General features: G+C 41.8%; 2 protein-coding genes across 2 annotated transcripts in view; one reads left to right on the top strand and one right to left on the bottom strand.

Moving 5' to 3' along the window:
- The window catches only part of ammecr1 (AMMECR nuclear protein 1), a gene marked incomplete at its 5' end in the record, with an annotated part of 63,317 nt that extends 56,236 nt beyond the window's left edge, over positions 1–7,081 (top strand). The window contains one exon of the mRNA XM_083643120.1: positions 1,208–7,081. Within this exon, the coding sequence (XP_083499246.1) occupies positions 1,208–1,322 (115 nt within the window). The 3' untranslated portion in view covers positions 1,323–7,081. The remainder of the gene's footprint in view (positions 1–1,207) is intronic.
- A 7,898-nt stretch (positions 7,082–14,979) lies between these two features.
- tmem164 (transmembrane protein 164) overlaps positions 14,980–21,524 on the bottom strand; it is a 44,107-nt gene continuing 37,562 nt past the window's right edge. The window contains exons 5-6 of the mRNA XM_083642054.1: positions 16,559–16,659; positions 14,980–15,805 (exon numbers count right to left, since the gene is read on the bottom strand). Of these exons, the coding sequence (XP_083498180.1) occupies positions 15,596–15,805; positions 16,559–16,659 (311 nt within the window). The 3' untranslated portion in view covers positions 14,980–15,595. The remainder of the gene's footprint in view (positions 15,806–16,558; positions 16,660–21,524) is intronic.

Below are 21,524 nucleotides of genomic sequence, written 5' to 3'. Positions count from 1 at the left end.
CGGTCCGCAACTTTTCCCCCCATGTATCTACCGGTCCTTGGCGCAAAAAAGTTACATAACTGGACAGTCATGTAATTCAGGTTACAGCTCAAAAAACATGTTTTAGTATCACTAACCAAATCGATATTGAAATTAATCGAATCGGAATCGAATCGAATCGGGATTAATTGATTCGGAACCTTGTGAATCGGAATCAAATCGACTCTTGAAATTTGAACCAATACCCAGCCCTAGTTGCGTTTCTCTAACTGGACCTCTTTGAATTGTAATTTAATACCCCTGGCCTAGAGAGAGGGGGTGTTATGTCCATGCTGCATACCCATATGATGCCAGCTTTCTCCTAATTAGGATTGGTTGGAGATTGCTGATGTCGGCAATCTCCTGAGATAACTCCGCCCACTTTACCTCTACTTTTTCAAACTGCCAACAAATGCAAATTGATTATTTTTGAAAGATCAGAGTATGATTGAATTTTCATATTTTGTATACAGTTTTTATATCCATTCAAGACTACAAATTACATATTTACCTGAAAATCACAGAATTGCCTTGTCAGCGGCTTTAAAATTAATTTGAATGATACTCACTGTTGTGTAATCGGTTAACTTGCTGTTCAGTTAGCTCAGTGGTTCTTAAACTCAAACATGCCCCACTTTGGAGGAAGAAAAAAATGCATCCCCCCGGCCCAACAAAATGGTGACAAAATAGGCCATGTTTAACTTTATTGAAAGAACATTAAGATCATGAATATTCCTTTCACCTTTCTTTCAGTAATTTGTTGTGCAAATAAAAAAGCAACTTCCACCTCAAGTTTATCAAACCACTTTTTGTGACATTTGTTGCTCCATCAGTCTGCACTTTTTCAAAAATGGAGAAAAATAAAATAAAATTTGCGATCACTTTGCTAGCAATTAAGTTCACCCTGTGCAAAAAAAAGAGCAAATGCAGGTATTTGGCAAGAAAGATAAGCAAGTCAATTTGTGAGATCTCAAGTCTCATCGCTAGCCTCACAGTGAAACAACAGAGCTCAATGTTGAGCCTCCATCCAACTAATTGTTGTTCTGACTGATGCTGGCTCCTCTAAGACCAGATCACAGTAGGTGTGGTTGTGTGTTTAACTGCTGACTGAGGCTGATCATAGCTTCCTTAGTGCTAGCTGCACGAGGGTCAACTAGCCTTTACTGACTCGGCTTTCTTCACTTCTTAGGTACCGTAGCGAGAAGATGACAATGGGTTATGCAGAGTACATCGCCCACCGCCAGCACCATCACTACCAGAACGGCATTGGGCACCCTCTACCACCCTACAACCATTATTCCTGACAGCGAGCCGCATGACCAATCATTGGACCTCTCCGCGGACCTTTTCCCAGGAGAGCCTGCCCCCTCCTGGTCTAGCTATTTCTACTACTGTACCATTTTATGATGATAGTTTCCGTTGCCATGCTGGCCGTCTCCCGGACGTTAACATGGCAACGGGTGGCAACAGAGCATCATTTGATTATGGCAAGAAATCAACATTTTTCCTTTTATTTGCCTGCAGTTAAGTTTTTGCAGCATTATATACCTATATCTAACCCCTTTCATTCTTATTTTTGAAAATTTAACTAGTCTTTCCAGCAAACCTAATCAGGTTTTTGATTTCTGTGGATGGAAGGAAGTCTCTTATGGTGGATTAATCTTGCGCTTATATTGTTTAGGCTTTGCTACAGTTTTACATTTATTGGGGGAATTTGTTTCTTTTCTGTATCTTAATAGCCAGACATTCTGTATACCATGTAGCAAGGCAACTGCAGTTCTAAAAGGCTGTCTTTTCCTCTCAAAAAATGGATTGACTGTTGAGGGCGTTTTGGCCTTGTAAAGTGTTGTAGAGTCGTAGTTGAAAATTAGATATTGGGATCTGTATACTTCAAAGTATAGATTGTAGGGTTGTGATGCCACTCGATCAGCATTTGCTGGCAGTGTGTTTGAGCTCACAATCATGTGTGTGCTTTTCTGTGTGTGGATAGAGGGCTTGGTCTGCCAGAAGATGAAAACCGCTAGAGTAAGGGTGCTTTCTCACTGGGAACATTCCGCACCCCTCCCCTCTCCCCCACTGGTCAGCTTTCACATTACAACATTTCTTCTGTGCTCGGAAACGAAACAGAGTGCAGTTGCATCATCTATGCCTGCAGTGTATCCTTGCTCCGTGTGTTGTCCATGTGGTTCGGAACGGTTGGCTTTCACACTCGCAAGTGTTCCGTGCCCGGGCTCGCCAAAGCGCTCCCCAGAGCACCTTTTCAAGTGGATCCTGTCACGGTTCCCTGTTGCGCGCCCGGGCGAGGAACGGAACGCAGCGTTCACACTGATCAACTGTTCCGAAACTGGGGTCAATTTTGGGACAAGTGTGCTCGGGAACGGTACCTGAGCGCCAGTGTGAAAGCACCCGAAATTTGAAATTGGATCATGCCTAAAGATTCCCTGCAGCAATGTTGGGAATACTCCCAACATTCCCTGCCCCCCGAGCTTACAGCTGGACCCCAGGAAGACTAGCGGCCGTCTTGCCGGCAACTAACGGGGATCCTTTTAAATGAACAAAATTAAACCGCTATTTTCCTTCTATTTTATTTTTTATTTTTTTAATGCTTTCAAATATGAGATCATTGCGGAGGAAGCCATTTTGTCTCAAGATAATCATGTCGCAGCTGGTGATCTGTTAATCATGTGTAAAACACAGTTAGGGCGTAAACATGCCCGCGTTCTTTGAGGAGGGGGGAGCAGGCTTTGCTGCAGGTCCACAGAAATAATTTCTCGTGTGTGGAGAAAGCTTACATTTTCATTTACTGCGTCTGTTGCTTTTCTGAGTTTACTGGCAGGGAGTCTTGACAGGGACATGCTGTAACTACTTAAAAGCCATATTCTCTTTATAATCCACGCTTTGTAACAGTAGTTGGTTGCTTGGCTTGAAGGGTTTGCTTGCTTTCAGTGCCATTGAATTGATAACCCTCCATTGGGTCTTCAAAGTGTGAAAGCGTACTTACACCAGCCGGCCTTAGGCAGGGCTGCATTGCTACGCCACTGAAGACTTGTTGAACATGGCAGTTTCAGTCACGCGTTGGATGCCCTCTTATCGTACCTCCCTCTGTCGTTAAGACCTCGTCTTGCCTTTCTCAACTTGAGAGTATCCGTTCCAGATGAGAGCTAAGCATTATGGTATTAACATACACTCACTGTGTTCATTTTGTCTACACGTGTATCATACATCTAAGCTGGCATTTTGGATGAAGACAGAATACCACTTGATGCACAAAGAAGTAATCTATTACCATGTGACATGAAAATGTCTCTGCGACGTTTGGTTTCAGTACTGCAGGTCAATGTGCTGTTTGAATCCTGCGGCTCATGGATTTTGTTGTTGAAACCGCACAAGCGCCGTTCTTTTCCACCGCTCTGCTCTTCATTGAGGAGCAGTTGATCCCTGTGTCTGTGTGGCAGAGAGGAAATGTAGTGATTTGTGGTCTGTTTTGTCAGCTGTTAGGCAGCAGGTTAGAGCAAACAAAGAATGGAATTAGCGAGAGACCTGGCTGCTTAGAGCTGAGAGCTACAAGTCAAAAACCAGGGCTTTGTAAGGACTAAAGAAGCCATGTCCCATCCCATTCATGCACACACACATACACTGGGCTAGTTGGTTTTCTTTTTCCCCACAATGTTTGGGTTGTTGGAATCTTTCATGTGATCCACCCTTAAGAGTCTGCTTTTAGTTTTGTTGACTGGGATTTTTGAGAGGTTCTTGTACTTGACCGACATCTTTTGTAACAGCCTTTACTAACTGACAGGTTATTTTTCTTTTATGCAAAATGTCAAAGGGCTTTTGGCACTCCATCCACAGTAACCCGAAATGACCCAGATTTAAGTTGTGTTGCCTTTAAACGAATGATTTAATAAATTATGGACCAGTACATGATGCTGTGAGTGTTCCCCTATCCCATAACTCTGCTGTTTTCTAATGTCATCCTCACCCACCCACAGGGTAGGAAAGGCCCAAAAGAGGGTTTTCTTCACACTAATGCTATTAACAGTTTGGTAGGCATATGGAGATTTTTTTACGGTGCAAACACACCAGACGCTGAAGCGATGCGGAGACGTCTGGAAGTGCAGTCGAGTTTAATTTCGGCGCCCCTGTTCACAGATTAGACCGGCCGCGGCGATAGTTTCAGTGTTTGGTCTATTTTTTGTGCGAGTCTCTAGCGATTGTGTCAAGACGGGCAGGAAGTGTGTTACAAGTAGTGAGCAGCGCAGAGTCAAACAAAGTGCATCTGGTGTGAACGGCCAGGCTCCTGCTCCAGCTCAATTGACATGCCGCGCCGCTTTCGGATCCAGTGTGTTTGCGGCGTTCTATGCTTTCGTTCTCCCGTTTCCTCACATTTTTTGTAAAGCTCAAGTTAAAACAGACTTAGTAAACCCGTTGTAAGGAAATATGCTAACACTGTTACGTTGCGCCAAATACTTAAATTAGGGGAAAGACAATTTGGTGTGGTGTTTTTGGTCAATTGTGTGCTTTGAGTAAACCTTTCCTAAGTGGAATAGTCAGGCATTCATATTCTGGTCCATTTTAATACAGCACAACCTGAATTCTTCTGCTGCAAAACCAAATTGACCATGCTCTTTTACATAAATGTCTTTGTATACACATGCAATGCATTTTGTTGCATGTATGTATGATTATGAGACCTATGGTTTTATCCATGATATGCTTGATCTATGGCTTAGACACTCTTAACCATTAAGAGATTTAAAAGACAAATATGGTGCTATCGGACCTCATGTTGGGGTGGTGGTCACAGCTTATGTGACTGGTCATGCGGACTCATTGATCATATCATACTTAAAGATGCTGCATGTAAGATTTTCTCTTGAATATGTTGCTGTCGAATCTTGTCATGACGACGCATTCTGATACTATCAAAGTGTGCGACTGTCACGGATACAAACGGTAGCCCCAACAATCTCTGTACACTTTGATTTAGTCCAGTTTGGGTGATTTGTGGGCTCCATTCCCCATGGGAAAAACATCTGGTAGATATTCTAAGTCAATCAACAGTAAAAGGAAGCTCATAGGGGCTATGGAATGTATTGTTAATGGCCGTTAACGCAATTTGACAATGACGTATGCAGAGAAAATCCTACATGTGTTACCTTTAATATCCTTGATATATGCAGATCTGTTCAACAGGTGTTTTTTTTCCTACCAGTGCAAGTCGACACCCCCTGCAGGTTTGAAAGGACAAGAAGTCACACATAACCTCCCTTCCTCAATTACCCCCCTACACTGTGGCCCAACCTCATGGCCGAGTTCGTCGAGGTGGTAATGTCTGTTGTTTACTAGATGGTGGCAGTGAAAGTGGTTTTTGCCTTCCTAAAGATACAAGAGGTTCTGCAAGATCGGGTGCTGCTCTTCAGGGCACACTCGCGGTTTGCCGCTAGCTGCCCAGTCATTAGTTTGAGCCCGTCCAATGACGAGTCGAGGCTTGATTTGTTACCCGGCGGAAAAGGTTTTCACTCAGCGTTTGCTTTGAAAGCCTCTCCCAAACAATCTGAAGCATTTTCTCAAAAGTGTGGCAACACACAAATCGGTATTCAAATTAGTTCCAAGTTTTTGCCACCCCTGCCCCCACCCAGCTCTCCCGATCTCAATTTCATCGAAGCATCCCATGTAATGGAACGCGTTTAATCATGTTTCACTGCGAACACGCAGACTACAGTCCTGCTTCTGTATTGATAACCGTTTGAAGTATTGATACCTCATAGGATGTTATGGAAAGGCACTTCTTGTTGTAACAGATATGTCTTTTGGTTCCATACCAGGGTTAGAGTTCAGCCTCAGCATTCCTCGTGTGGTCACTCATGATGTTGTGGAATGCTCAAGCTCATGTTACCTTTGTATGTTCGACTGAACCAAAGATGCCACCGGCCATGCCCAAATGCTGCTCTTCAGGCCTGGCTTCCTGTCCTTCCAAAAAACACCCCTGCAAATGACAAAATGTTCTTTATTTCCGTGTTTTATTTTTTTGTGCGATTTTTCAACTGTCTTGACTTATGAAGCAACACCATTTTTTTTCAATGAGTTTTCATTGAGCCCATCTGTGAAGCCGTTATGTGGCATCAAGGATGGTTAAAAATGGTTGTGAATCTTATTGTTGTTACTTGTTTTGTTTATTATTATTAGTATTATTGCTATAATTTACAAAAATGAAAATCCCATGGTGTGCCTCCTAGCTTTATGGGTTTATAAATGTTTTTCCCTAAAGACCAGCAGTTATACTTTATATAAAAGATGGATTTTCCTTATTTTTTATGCCATTAAAGATGAAAAAAGCCTGTTTTCGTTACTCTGACCCAGTAGCTGCACTGGTATACAATCGCACTGATAGATGAATATTAATAATAAAAAGGATAAATGAATCAATAATAATGATAATGACAAATGAAATAAGAACTACAATAAACTTGTGTTTGGAACTTTTATTAAAAAAAAAAGAAAATGAAAAAAATGCATAAAAAGAAAATGACTGTTTTTGTACATCAAAATAAATTCTTTTCAAAAGAATATTTTGGATCTAGTTTCAAAATTATTTTAGTGGTTTTCTATGTTCTGAATATTTGAGACACTGAGTTCTAAGACGTGTCGCTGTACAAAAGGATTTTATTTTTTATTTTATTTTTTCTGTTGCAGTGGCCTGATGGGCTGGGAGGGTTACCTGGTGTAACTCCTCATACCAACTTTGATTTCTTTTCCTTTGTTTTTGGATCTTTCTCTGCATTAGTAACTTGAAAATGTTGATGGAAAAATATGAACTGGGAATTTAAATACATCCCCTGTGTAGAGCTAGACCCTTCCCTATTGAATTGCTGTTAGTGTGATGAGACTTGAAATGGGCATTTATTATGATAGTATGGCTCCAAAAAAAGAAAAACAGGAAAAAAAATTGTTGGAGGTGAAGAAACATAGATGGGTTATCAGTAAGCAATGGCTGTGAAGACGATAATGTAGTTTTAAACATTGTTATTACCTTTTAAAATCATTTATTCAATAAAAAATACAAAACCAACTGAAAAGGGAAAGAAATTGTTGTGTTTTTCTTTGTCAGCATCTCACAACATACAGTTTCAAAAGTAGGCAAAGTATTACATTTTGTAATTGTGAAAAATAAAGCTGTGTATAATGATTCGTAACTTTTTAAACAAAATATTCATCATGCAATAGTCTGTAAGTCTGTAAAAGGTGTACCTGGAAACAAGATAGAAAATATATGCTGTGTTAACGTATGCCTACTTCTGAAACATCCAGTATGTTAACAGTGTGGTTATTGTCAGGCATGATAAAAGTAACCAAAATATTCTTTCATGTGTCACACACTGGGGTAGAAAACGAGCTCTGACTGTTGTGCACTATAGAAGGTGACATCACCTGCCATCAAAGATCAGCCAATAGAAGATGGTAATCACTTTTGGGGACTTTTGGCACTCTCGCATCATCATAGCAGGTGTTACACCAAAATGTGTGACCGCATTGCTTCTTATGGGGAAATAATTATTTCACCATTTCTGACAGCAGCCATCAGAATATGTGACCACAATGTACTGTAGCCAGCAACAAGCACCCCCTGCACTCGCATTTGGGTTGCACTGTATTTGGTGAACCATCAGATTCTGGGATATGCCCTGCCTCTCCCTCTTCCTCTCCCCCCCGGCCCCCCCCCATCACCACATAGATATATATGTCCCTCCCATTTCCTCCTCCCTCCCTCATTGCTCCACCCCCTCTGCAGATCTGGGGAGAGTTGTAGATTAGTGCAGAGGTATACTACTACAGTATAATAAATAAAGAATATATATTTATTAGTATATTTTATAATTATATTTAGTGTAGTATTAACAAATATAATTGAATCCTTCTTTCCACATTAAAAGAAATGCCATACCGATCTGTCGAGTTGCCTGCCAGTGAAAACGTCATTACATTCATTGTCATTTCCCCCTGGTGTGGGTAATAGTCTGAAACAATGTTTATAATGGAGAACAGAAATATTGAATAAAATAACTATTGAATATGAAGTAATAAAAGATTTGAGATACAAATATAATTATTAGGTTATTACATTAATAAAAGTAAGGAAATATATTCTGAGGTTGTATGGATGTGATTTTTGACATTTTCAAAAGTATTGTCAATGGGTTTTTAAAGACATTTTGCAAAATGGGGGGCCACGGCCAAAGGCTAATGCTATTTGTTGGGCCTTGGCATGACAAAGTGTGGGAACCCCTGGACTAGCACATGCTTCCTCCAATACATGTGCTTCACTGGCACACTCTTCCCCACAGTTGTGGTCACAGAATCTGAGGGGTCACCAAATACAGTGTAACACCTGCATGAGAACAGACATTTTAACCGTCTAATTCAGATTGATCATGAAGGAAAAACAATCTAACCTTCAACATTCTTTCACAGGAATAGGCCACTGACAGCACCTGCCTGCCTTGTGATAACTCAACTATGTAGTAGATGTATTTGCTCTCGCTAACCTTGTTTATTTCCACTTCCCATGCCTCATATCACTCTTCTTCCTCTTTATCTCAACCTCTGTCCAGCTGTACCTGCAAGGCCTCTGCCAGATTAATACACACATAGATACGTGTGTGTGTGTGTGTGTGTGTGTTTCCACTTCTGTTCCATGTAATCCGTATTTGTTTTATTTTGTCTTATATTATATTTGTGTTATGGAATGTTTGAACCTAATCATCGCCTTTTCTCTATCAGGACATGTTTGTGGAGGAGCACATCGCCCCTCACTTCACACACTGACTTTGTGTCATTGGCCAAGTGTGTCAAGCTGAAGCTGAGATAACTCAACCCTTGTCAGCTGCTGCCTGTGCTTTGTGAGATTCAACTTCAGCAGTACATGTGTACAGCAACTGAAAAGAAAATGTTTGCCATTTCCAATCCAATACAGGACATCCCGAACCTTAAACGATCAGTTCACCTAAAAATGAAAATGTTGTCATTCATTTAGTCATCTACTCACCCCCATGCTGGTGGGGGTGACGTTTTTTAGTCCATAAAACGGCTTGAAGCTTGAACCCATAATCTCAATACTGCTGTGCAGCCATCAAACTCTGAGCCACTGTATGTCACACTTCTTAAGACAGATTTTCTCAGATGTCTTTTGACTGGGTGTCCACTTTCCAAACTCTCTAACTGACTGATCGAGGCTCAAACCCACAACCTCAAAACTAGCATGCATGCAGCTATCAAACTCTGAGCCACTGAGTCTGACATGGTCGAGTCATTTCTGTCAGAGCTTTTCAGTCTTCGCTTGGGAAGTTCCTCAAAGTCCAAGCTTTCACTGAGGCTCAACCCCAAAACCTAGGTGTCATTTACAATGGGGACATGTCCCCACCACTTTTCAACACAAAGTGACACCCTTGTGTACTCATGTCATATGGTCTGACAGAGAAGTCTGCAAATTTGAGTCTGGAAAAGTATGGAATTTTGAAATGGAAAATGTTTGGGAACCCTGTTTAATGAACACAAATTTTGTCATTCTTTTAACCCAGCGGAGCTGCCTCCTGTTTACTTTCTGAGAACAATGCCATATCCAAGATGTTGTAGCACTCATCCTTGTTGTTATGCCTCCGCCGGCGAAGCCAGGCCGAAGGCATTATGGATCCGGGTTGTCCGTCCGTACGTACGGCCGGCCGGCCGTCCGTACGGATGTCCATCCGTACGGATGTCCGTCCGTCCGTACGGATGTTTGTTAACGCCATATCTGAGGAACGCCTTGATGGAATTTCATCAGATTCGCCTTAAACATTCACTTAGGCTCAAGGATGATCTGATTAGATTTTGGTGGTCAAAGGTCAAAGGTCAAGGTCACTGTGACCTCTCGAACGCCATTTTCAAGCTTGTTAACGCGATATCTGAGGAACGCCTGGACGGAATTTCATCAGATTCGCCTTAAACATTCACTTAGGCTCAAGGATGATCTGATTAGATTTTGGTGGTCAAAGGTCAAAGGTCAAGGTCACTGTGACTCTCCAACGCCATTTTCAAGCTTGTTAACGCGATATCTGAGGAACGCCTGGACGGAATTTCATCACATTCACCTTAAACATTCAATTAGGCTCAAGGATGATCTGATTAGATTTTGGTGGTCAAAGGTCAAGGTCACTGTGACCTCTCAAACGCCATTTTCAACCTTGTTAACGTGATATCTGAGGAACGCCTGGACGGAATTTCATCAGATTCGCCTTAAACATTCACTTAGGCTCAAGGATGAACTGATTCCATTTTGGTTATCAAAGGTCAAAGGTCAAGGTCACAGTGACCTAACAAATGCCATTTTCAAGCTCGGTAACGCAATATCTCAGTAACACGTTGACTAAATTTCTTCACATTTGGCTCAAATATCCAATTCTGCAAAGAAACGCCTTGATGCAATTTCTTCCAATTTGGCTCCAACATCCACTTGGACTCAAGAATGAACTAATGGCGGAGGCATAAGTCCGCGTTGCGGTCGTTCTAGTTTTGTTTTGTTGTTGTTGTTGTTGTTTTGAAATCCCTGTGTATGTCCCTGTTTGTCTTTGTTTGATCATAGCATGCTTATGGTTTTATCAGAATGTTGGCATGCTTTAACCCTTGTACCCTGCAGGCGCGGAATCCTCAAACTCGCGTTGGTCCATCTGATGGACCTTAACGGGAATACTGTACTAATTTATAAATATTAATTTAAATTTTTAAATTTTTGGCTGTTTATAATTCATTGGTAACTTCTTCCCTAATACCTCATACCAACATTTCATACCTATTCGAATTTTAACCCCTCAAATGCCAGTGTACAGTAAGTACAGTAAAAAAAAAAAAGTACATAAAAAAAAAAAAAGTGATTTTTTTTTTCATTTCCATAAAGACAAACTGGCTTTGGGTCTGATATTATGGGCAGGTTGGGGTGTTTTACAAAAGTCACCACTGCAAGATGCCTAGTATCAAAGATTCGCAGGCATGATGTCACAATAGCTATGACATCACTAGCCTATGACATCATCAGTGATGTCATGAGATTCTTTTTTGTCAATAATATGTCACTGATGACATTACTGATGATGTCACAGACATTGTGACATCATCAGTGGGTTTTTGTATTTTTTGTGATTTTTTGTAAAAATAGTATTTTTTCATATTTTGAGCCAAAAATCCAAAAAGCGCATGTTTTGGACTACCAGCCATTTTCCCCAAAAAACACAAACGAGCTTTAGTCCAGCATCTATCCTGGTCTAAAGGCTTCAAATCAGTAGTGTGGACTGTCAAATTCAGTTTTATAATATTTTCCCATCTTTGGCATAGAAATCATTTTTTTTTACATTTCATGTAAACTGTATGGAATTGATTGCTATGCCAAAACTGGGGGAATATGGGGAAATAGGCAAACACATTAGAAACTACAATTTTAACCGCTTGAGTCAAGGTGAGATGTGTAACATCAAGGAAATAATGATTTTTTGAAAAATTTGCTGGAAGTAAAAAAAAAATGTTCTTTTTGTGCAAAATTAACATTGAAATCAATGGGACAACTATGCAATGGACTTTGAGACCATGTAACTCCCCCAAAATTTCTACCAACTCCAAGGTTAGATATTAAGGTCAAAGTTCAAGGTATTTGGTCCAGGATGCCCGCTGAAATAAATGAAATAAATTAATTTTGTGAAAATTTGCTGGGAGTACCAATAGAGTGGTTTCAATGGAAGTCAATGGGTCCATCAGATGGACCAACGCGAGATTGAGGAGTATTTTTGAAAATAGGTCTTAGGATCGTATAAATTTGATAACTATGATTGATTTTTGTCAAATACCCCCCAAAAAATACCTACCGGTAGCCTTAGTTTAAGACCATATACTCAAAAAATGCCGAAACGGCCCATACGCGAATGCAGGAAAAGTCCATCAGATGGACTAGGAGGGTACAAGTGTTTTAACTGTCTGTGCTGGTCTGTCTGCCTGTATAGTCTTTTTTAACTTGCATGGTGCCAATTGCTTTGGCCTGCTACATGTTATTTTTACTTACATTTTTATTTGCTTGTGTGTATTATTGTTGGTGTTTGTTTTTAATGCTTGCTTTTAATGGCTATCTTAAGTTCTGGCCAAGGGACATCAGTTGAAAATTAGCCGTTTGGCTAACACTGGCATGTTTACAGTTATGTTAATTAATGTGCACTGTCCCTCAAATAAATCAATAAATAAATACAAATACAAATCCTAGCCTGCACATACAGTACAGTCACAGTATGTTTCTGCATTCACACAAGTCCTGCTCGTGGTAGGTGTGAGAAAAGAGATTGCAAGGTGTGTAATCCACTATCTTCACCCCGATGCCAGCAGAAGGTGTTATGACAATAATTTGCACTGGGAAATGTATTTTGCATGGCAGACGATGGATGTGATAACAAATCTGGCCAATACAGATTTGGGTTGCCCCTTGATTATTTAGAATTAGAGGTCCCGCCCCCCTCCCCCCCCCCTCTGAACAGGGCCCGACCGACCAGAGGCACTAGTGCCGCGACCAGGACTCATACCCCACCAGCTTCCCACCCGCAGACACGGCCGATTGTCTCTGTAGGGATGTCTGACCAAGCTGGAAGTACCGCTGCCGGGAACTGGACCCGGGTCTCCGTGGTGGTCGATGAATGCTTTTCCCTCTACACTACCCAGATACCCTCCGTCCCAAGCTTGTGTCCTAGCAGCATGTGCAGTACACATATTACTGCTAATGATCCAATCATATTGAGGGTCTCTCTACAGCCTTTAGTGATTTTTATCGCCCAACTAACAGGCCATGCAGAGAGGCTCAATGGACTCCCCTATCCCATCTTTCCAGAGAACAGTACACCCAACGCCATCTGTCTTATTTTGTCAGATAGCAACACAATGTCTGGCACAAATGTAGTCACTCTGATGGTGTCTGGGTATTTCAGTAGCTTATAGTTAATTCCTAGTCATCACTAGTAAAGCTAAGAGGATTATCCAGCGTGCTGAAGGAGGTACAGAGTAGTTCTATTCCTTTGTGGTTACTAGTGTGATTCCCCACTTTACCTGGGGCTAAATAAAGAGCAATAGATAAGAGATTTCAATAATTAATGCTTCAAAATATGTTGAATGTTTATGAGAATTATAAAATATATTCTGAACATCTGCCCAGGCTAGAAAATAGATGAACATCCAACTTGCAAAAATTGTACCGCACAATAAATCTAAGAGTACTTGATTTTTAATTTGTATAAAGACAATCAGGTACTAGTATGTTAACTTATTTTAATTAGATTTATTCATATCTCAACATATGGTTAGTTACTGATTTGTTAGGTGCTTGAGCAATAATTTAGGGGCCATGACGTAAAGTCCTTTCAATTGGTCTACAATGATAAGCAGTCTGTTTTAGGCCACTAGACCCCCCCCCCCCCGCACATGCACTCAATCCTTAAGAGGGAAATTAATGTGAAATTGATGAGGACCCTGGCTAACTGAAATCACCTTTATTGTCAATACAGCACAGTACACTTGAAACCATAAAAATACAAAATGTCCCTTTTTTCATATAGTTAAATACAGTATATGCTACAGTAACACACACATCCCTCATACTTGAAATGAGATACCACCATTGAAGTGTTATTTTCAATGCTAAATAATACTTTCTTTAAAATGGGCATTCAATAAATGACCCAAATTAACTTCATGCAAGCAATCCCCCCCCACCCACCCCCCCCCATATATGAAACATAGTGACTCATTACTGTTGGACTGATTTAGAATGTCCCGTCAAGCAACACTTGACAAGGTATTTATGTCGGCGAGTCACGCATCGAAACACTTGAATATAATTTGTTGCTTGCTTGGCGATGTATAATATTCATACCAACAACGCATTGATGTTTACTTTACACCATATTGAATATGGTCCAGGATCACTAGGAGACCTTAAAAAAAGTAACACTGTAGGGAAGTTCAGAGAGGACTCCGAGCAGCCGAAGATGGCGAGTTCTGCTTCCGGCTGAAGTTGAATGATTATCAAGTACGATGTGTCTCTGTTCCTTCTTATTAGCAGAGAACTGCGTGGCATCGGCCATTTCTCCAAGTTCACCAGAGGACAAGATACCTGCAGCTCTCCTGAGCTCATGGGAAAACGGCAAATGCCTGAAGGATTGGCCCATTCCATGCGAATGCTGATAGGAGACAAGTTTCTATTTATTTGTATTTTATGTCCGACATTAAAAAGTCACATTTTAACATTGTTTTAATAAATTTTAGATAGAAAAAAATGTAACACTTTACAATAAGGGTGCATTAAGGGTTAGTTATAAGCATTAATTAACCCTTAATTACAGTTAACCAATATGTCTAGTAAACATTTACTAATGGTGTTCATGTGAACTACGGTATGTACAAATTTACATTGAATCATTTAAGGCTGGTTAATGGTTAGGGTTAACTAACCCTAAGGTTTAGTCAATAAGCGTTAACTGCAGGGTTAGGTAATGCTAATTAATGTAGCATTATTGTAAAGTGTTACAAATAATACAAAACATAGCACACGGCTCCTTGTTCATCCCTTTGAATCTCAGCACAAAACATCCTCATGTCCCATGATCATAATCATCTGAATGATCCTCACGGGCTGGATGGAAGCAAGAGATGCCACTTATTAACAATGTGATGCTTATTGAACCTGTACACCTGCGTAGGCAACGTGGGGACAAGTTGATATTTTCAGTCATGACAACACCAAGGTGATCACAAATGGCTATTCCGCCTATTTCACGTCCCGCCCAATTCAGCCATTTTGTCTCTAAAAGGCAGGAAGTAAAACAGGTGCAAGCAAGAAATTGATTAGAGCCCCGGGACTGGAACACCTAAATGGGTCCAGTCCCGGGGCTCTGATCAATGCCTTGCTTGCACCTGTTTTACTTCCTGCCTTTTAGACACAAAATGTCTGATTTTAGGTGGGATGTGAAATAGGCTAATGGACCACAACTCTTCAAACTATATACAAGTGATACGTTTCACAACGGCTCGCATATCACAATCTGTTTGAAAATGTTCTGGAGACAAATAAAATGGCAACATTACCCACTAACTTATGAACTAGCGCAACTACCACATAAAGACCTGAAAGTGTAACAAATTACAGATCAGAAGTGATGTTTGGGTTAGCCCAAATTTCTGTCTTCAGAACAGTACATTTACAAAAAGGCAGCTTGAGAAAGTTATTTCTCACAAATTCACTTACTTATTCTGGAAATTCTATTCCCAAAGGCGGCTCTGGCCAGCTCCACAATGTTGACTTAATAAAATGTCTCTATTATGTTTGTGCATGCAAGTACTGTATGTATGAAAGCCAACTATAACACTAAAATAATTACACATTGGTTCATTGACCCTGAAATGTTCACTGGTTACAGTAAAAACAGATGGTTAAAAGATGCATTAAAATGCTCATTTAAAAAAGATAAAAATCCACAATATAAGAGCAGGCATTTGGAGTGAAAGGCAAGGTCTTTGCGGACGTTCAGTCGACCTTTTTGCTGCGCAGGCGGACGGTGTCCAACAGGTATCTGCAGACACCAGGGCCTGTGTGTTGGGAGAGGAGGGTGAGCAGCTTCCCGTGGATGAGAGTCAGCAGGGTCTGGTGACCCGTGGCCCAAACACGGTACCAAGGCCCATAGAACGGGTCAGACACAGCCGGACACAGCATGTTGTTCAGATTGACCTCAGTCACCTGGAGGCGAACAGAGAGAGAGAGTTTTGCTTACATCAATTATTTTGTAATCAGTTTTTGTTGTTACTGTCCAGAAATATTCTATGTGATGCGGCGTCCGGGTAGTGTAGCGGTAGATCCCTGTCTACCAACACAAGGGTCGCAGGTTCGCGCTCCCGTGTTACCTCCGGCTTGGTCAGGCGTCCGTATAAGCACGATTGGCTGTGTCTGCAGGTGGGAAGCCGGATTTGTGTCCTGGTCACTGCACTAGCGCCTCCTCTGGTCGGTCGGGGCGGAAGGGAACTGGTGGGAATAGCGTGATCCTCCCATGTGCTACGTCCTGCCGGTGAAGCTCCCCACTGTCAAGTGAAAAGAAGTGGCTGGCAACTGCGCATGTGTCGGTTCCATAAAGTATACTATGTACTACCAATCATAATTTTTGATACAAATGGCATGATCGACTTCACTCCGCATACTGTATCTTACTATATTTCTATATATATCTTCCATATCTACTAAATTTTTGCTCCATAAACTATCAGTAAGGAGACTGAAGGATGAGAGGCGGTGGCATGTGTTTTTATTTAAAGTGACTGTTTAGATCTCTGACTATTGAAGGACAACTGTCTCATTGTTAACCCTCCAAATGAAACTGGTGACACGGCTAAAAAGTGATGGCGGCTAAAGCTATTTGTACACATCGTTTTGTTTTGTTTCATGTTTCCCAGACATTAGTGTATTATCACATATGTCCAGCAGAGGGCTCTGTCTTACCAGGCCAAGGACCTGCAAGAAGAGGAAGTGATAGAGGAACAGGATGCCAGTGGAGAGCAGCGCCCACCACATATCCCCCAGGGGCTCCGGCTTGTACACACCTGCAAAAAATAGAATGCTCAGGAATCATTTGAACTCATTTCTGGGTTAAAGAGAATGAAAGCGTACCGAATGGATCTTGTACTGCCAATGCTGGCCACCTGTTTACCATGGACCAGCAAACAAGCAAAAAAAAAAAACTGAAAAAATCAACAAAGAAGTCGAATGCCATCATCTCCACTCACTGATCGGGTTCAGTGAGTGCCATGTCAATTAAGTCAGCAGACTACAGCGGGGGCCGGCCACAGGGAGGTGTCAGGGAGATACGGTGGCAAACACGCTGTTCATGTTTCCTCCCTGGCAATAGACTACCACTTTGTTAGTTTAATGCCAGGGGAGTCGTGACACACATCCGGATACAACACTCGCCTCATTTCAGCTGAACTAGAACATGTCGAATATTTCCTTTTGTGGCGCTCCAATATGGAGTTACCAGTGAACACTGAGGCACTGCTGGAGAGTTTCCACTCGTCTGCTCTGCCTTACATCATCCAAATCCATTGGCTTCTTCCAATTAAAAACACAGGAGGCAGAATAAGCAACCTTGAAATTACAGATGTGACCAAGGAGACATACAGTCAAATGGAATCCTATCTGTCCTTGTGTTTGTACTTTGTCTTGTTTATATTTCAGCTATTTGTATGCCTCCTTTCAACCTTTATTCTTTTTTCCCAGCAACGCCCTGCTTCACATTCACACATGCTAGCTGCCCAATGTAGCCACCGTGCTATACCGCTACAGAGGCTTTAGCAGTGCTATACTGCTACAGGCTTTAGCACAGTGCTATACTGCTACAGAGGCTTTAGCACAGTGCTATACTGCTACAGAGGCTTTAGCACAGTGCTATACTGCTACAGAAGCTTTAGCACAGTGCTATACTGCTACAGAAGCTTTAGCACAGTGCTATACTGCTACAGGCTTTAGCACAGTGCTATACTGCTACAGAGGCTTTAGCACAGTGCTATACTGCTACAGAAGCTTTAGCACAGTGCTATACTGCTACAGAGGCTTTAGCACAGTGCTATACTGCTACAGAGGCTTTAGCACAGTGCTATACTGCTACAGAGGCTTTAGCACAGTGCTATACTGCTACAGAGGCTTTAGCACAGTGCTATACTGCTACAGAGGCTTTAGCACAGTGCTATACTGCTACAGAGGCTTTAGCACAGTGCTATACTGCTACAGAGGCTTTAGCACAGTGCTATACTGCTACAGGCTTTAGCACAGTGCTATACTGCTACAGAGGCTTTAGCACAGTCCTATACTGCTACAGGCTTTAGCACAGTGCTATACTGCTACAGAGGCTTTAGCACAGTGCTATACTGCTACAGAGGCTTTAGCACAGTGCTATACTGCTACAGGCTTTAGCACAGTCCTATACTGCTACAGGCTTTAGCACAGTGCTATACTGCTACAGAGGCTTTAGCACAGTGCTATACTGCTACAGGCTTTAGCACAGTGCTATACTGCTACAGAGGCTTTAGCACAGTGCTATACTGCTACAGAGGCTTTAGCACAGTGCTATACTGCTACAGGCTTTAGCACCTTGCTTGTTGAGGGAGGGGAGAGTTTTGCTTGTTCACTTTCTCCACCCACATTTCCCCAGCCGGCCTGGGGATTTGAACCAGCCACTTTACAGTCACAAGGCTGCTTCTCTAACACTCACTCAGCCCAGTAACAGGGTAGGGTTAGTGGTTAACACTCACTCAGCCCAGTAACAGGTTAGGGTTAGTGGTTAACACTCACTCAGCCCAGTAACAGGTTAGGGTTATTGGGTTAACACTCACTCAGCCCAGTAACAGGGCAGGGTGAGGATTAGTGGGTTAATGGCCTGGGGATTTGAACCATCTACTTTATAGTCACAAGTCTGCTTCTCTAAGGGTGTATTCACACCTGTAGGTCGTTTGCTTTGTTCCGATTCAGGTACTTAATTGATACAATTGTTGCATTTGTGCCTTGGTTCATTTGTGTTCACACAGCCACAAAACAAACGGTCCAAATAGTATTGCCAAGCCTCCTGGATTGGCAAGGAGACACTCCGGTAGGCTAATAGCCTCTCGGGATGGAAAAAATAATTCCCAGAGATTTTACTATATGATTATAAGAATGCGTTTTGTTAAACCTAGGCCTACATTGTAGGCTATGTCGGGCGTGGAGAGAGAGAGAGAGAGAGAGAGAAAGAGGGAGGGATCGGGAGAGAGAGGGAGAAAGTTATTTATTTATGTATTTATGTAGGCTATGTAAGCCTATGTATTTATTTAGCCTATTTAGGCTATCGGGAATTTGGAGATAGAAGATCAAAGACCCTTGCAACTTCGATCTGCTATTACTATCACGGAGACTTCAGATGATTAGTCTACACATAGGCTATATGAACACCTGTGCTGTCAGGAATAAAATATGAATAAATAATTTAATAATAGCCTACGGACATTTCAAGGAAGACATGCAATCAGTCTGATTGTCTGATTGAACCAGACAATCTTATCACAAAGAAGGCTGGCTCTGATTACCACGACTTGTTTTCATTTATTGAATGGAGACCAGAGGTAAGTTGATTGAGTTCAAACTGCTGATGTGATGATCCAAAAATCCCACAAAGTTTATCCATGCAAGTCACAAGTCGCCAAAACAGGATCTGAACGAAGATGTTTTTAAACGATAAAAATGCTCGTTCTTCAGGCCATTACGCACAGCGCAGCTGACTACGGCAGCTGGTTTATCCAAAAATGCGCACTGTTTCCTGCAGTTGTGGCGGATCGAGGTCGGATCACGTTCTCACCACAAACGAACCGCACGGACCGAGACCACCCTTTCTTGGCGATCTCGGTCCGCTTGTTTTGTCCCGCATCCGAGTGCGATTGCTGTGTTCACACTCCCCCAAACGAACCGCACCAAGGGGGAAAACGCTCTCTGTTTCGGAACAACTGCTCCAAACGAGATAGGTGTGAATATAGGTGTGTCATATATAGGTGTGTCATTGTTGACTTCAGGTCAAACAGGGGAGTGCACACTCCCATCAACATAAATGATGCTGACGTTGAAATCGTGGACAGCTTCAAGTACGTAGGAGTGCATATATCTAAGGACCTTAAATGGTCTCTTAATTGTACCTCAATTGTAAAAAAGGCACAACAACGTCTATACTTTCTGAGATGCCTAAAGAAAGCTGGTGTATCCATCAAGACACTGATCAATTTTTACAGATCCACCATTGAGAGCCTCCTCACGGGGAACATAACGGCTTGGTATGGAAGCTGTTCCATAGATGACCGTACTCTTATTGACAGAGTAGTGAGAACAGCTCAGAGGATCATTGGTGCTGATCTGCCTTCAGTAAAAGGCATCTATATTAAAAGGTGCCGTGACAGGGCCCTGAAAATAATCAGGGACCCCAGCCACCCTGGCAACGGTCTCATCACCCAGCTACCTTCAGGTAGACGCTACCGCTGGGAGCGCTGCCCTGACAGAACAACAAAGCACAAGGTTCGTACAAGTAGGCTGGTAAACAGCTTCTTCCCAGAGGCGGTACGATTCCTAAACAAATGAGTTGCACCAGTGCACTTTATATCATTGTTTGAAGTATTTTGTTGTTTTTATTACTCTATTTTATTCTATCTTTTATATCTCTTATCCTGGTCTTAATGTGCGGACTTGCTACTCGGAATAGCACTTAGCACATTGCACTTTATTGATTTGATCTGATTTTATTAATTTCGCTTACTTTTATTCCTTTTACAACCGTTGCACTGAGTCGACATGCTGACTGTACCCATGTTTTACCCTGTTCTTTTTTTGTACTGTCCTATGTGTGCTGCTCTTATATTTTGTGTGTGGCTTGTGAACAAGAAATTCCAATGCATTTTGATGCAAATTCTAATGCAAATGGCGAAATAAACTTGAACTTGAATTTGAATACACCCTAACTTTCACTCAGCCCAGTAACAAAACACTGTGTCACACATTACAGCCTCATTTTCATGATAGCTTAGATATTGCAGTGTCAACTTAAAATGTCTTCCTTGTTTGCATACATTTTGAAATGCCTCTTTGAACACAATTCCAAAACGACCTCTCTAAACCAATGACTAACATAAACTGAGTCCTAGGTGAAAACTAGAGCTAAATAAACAGAGGCGCTAGGCTTTAACCACTTCCTTAGTTGGTTGGTGGTGAACAGAGGAAATTAGCAATTTTCAGTCTAGTGTTTTCAGTTTAGTGAAATAACCGCTGCTCTTGCACAGGTTAAAAAAAAAGGAAGTTCAAGATCATAATGTAATCATAATTTATGTACTTTTCACAGTACGACCCGTTTTCCCTCATAAGACTCAGAAGTACCAGTGGCTATAATCCTGGCTCATTAATAACACAAGAAAAATGGGTCCAATTTCTAGAATACAGGACTATTATGGAATTGCAGAACTTGAAGCTGTGCACAACCTCATCTGAAGGACAAGCCAGTCATTTTACATCCAGGGAATGCCCCGGGTTTTCACCTCACAGGTTCCAGGAAGCAGAGAGACTGAGAGGGGTCCAGTTTGTCCATGAGCGTGCTCTTCCTCATATAGTTAGGACCAGAGGAAGGGTGCGACCTTCCCCTGACACACAAATCACACAATTGTTCTTTGGGAACAACTGTAGAGTGATATAGCTATATTTCCCTTAGTGTTGTGACAACAGGAAAACCTTTTTAAAAACAACTACAGATCATGTACAGGCCCACAGCGCACGTGTCCAATTTCACTGGCTGTGGCAGAAAACGGACAGAGTTACTGACGGATCGATTTCTGTCCACTGGGCTGTTTTGGAACGTCAACATGGTGGAGAGGCAGACACACAACTGGGCTACTTACTTCATAGAAACAAA

Source organism: Poromitra crassiceps (assembly GCF_964638095.1).
Source record: "Poromitra crassiceps genome assembly, chromosome: 1".
In the NCBI taxonomy this organism is placed as follows: Eukaryota; Metazoa; Chordata; class Actinopteri; order Beryciformes; family Melamphaidae; genus Poromitra; species Poromitra crassiceps.
Note: the sequence above shows the minus strand (reverse complement) of the source record. Positions and strands in the feature narration are given on the sequence as shown.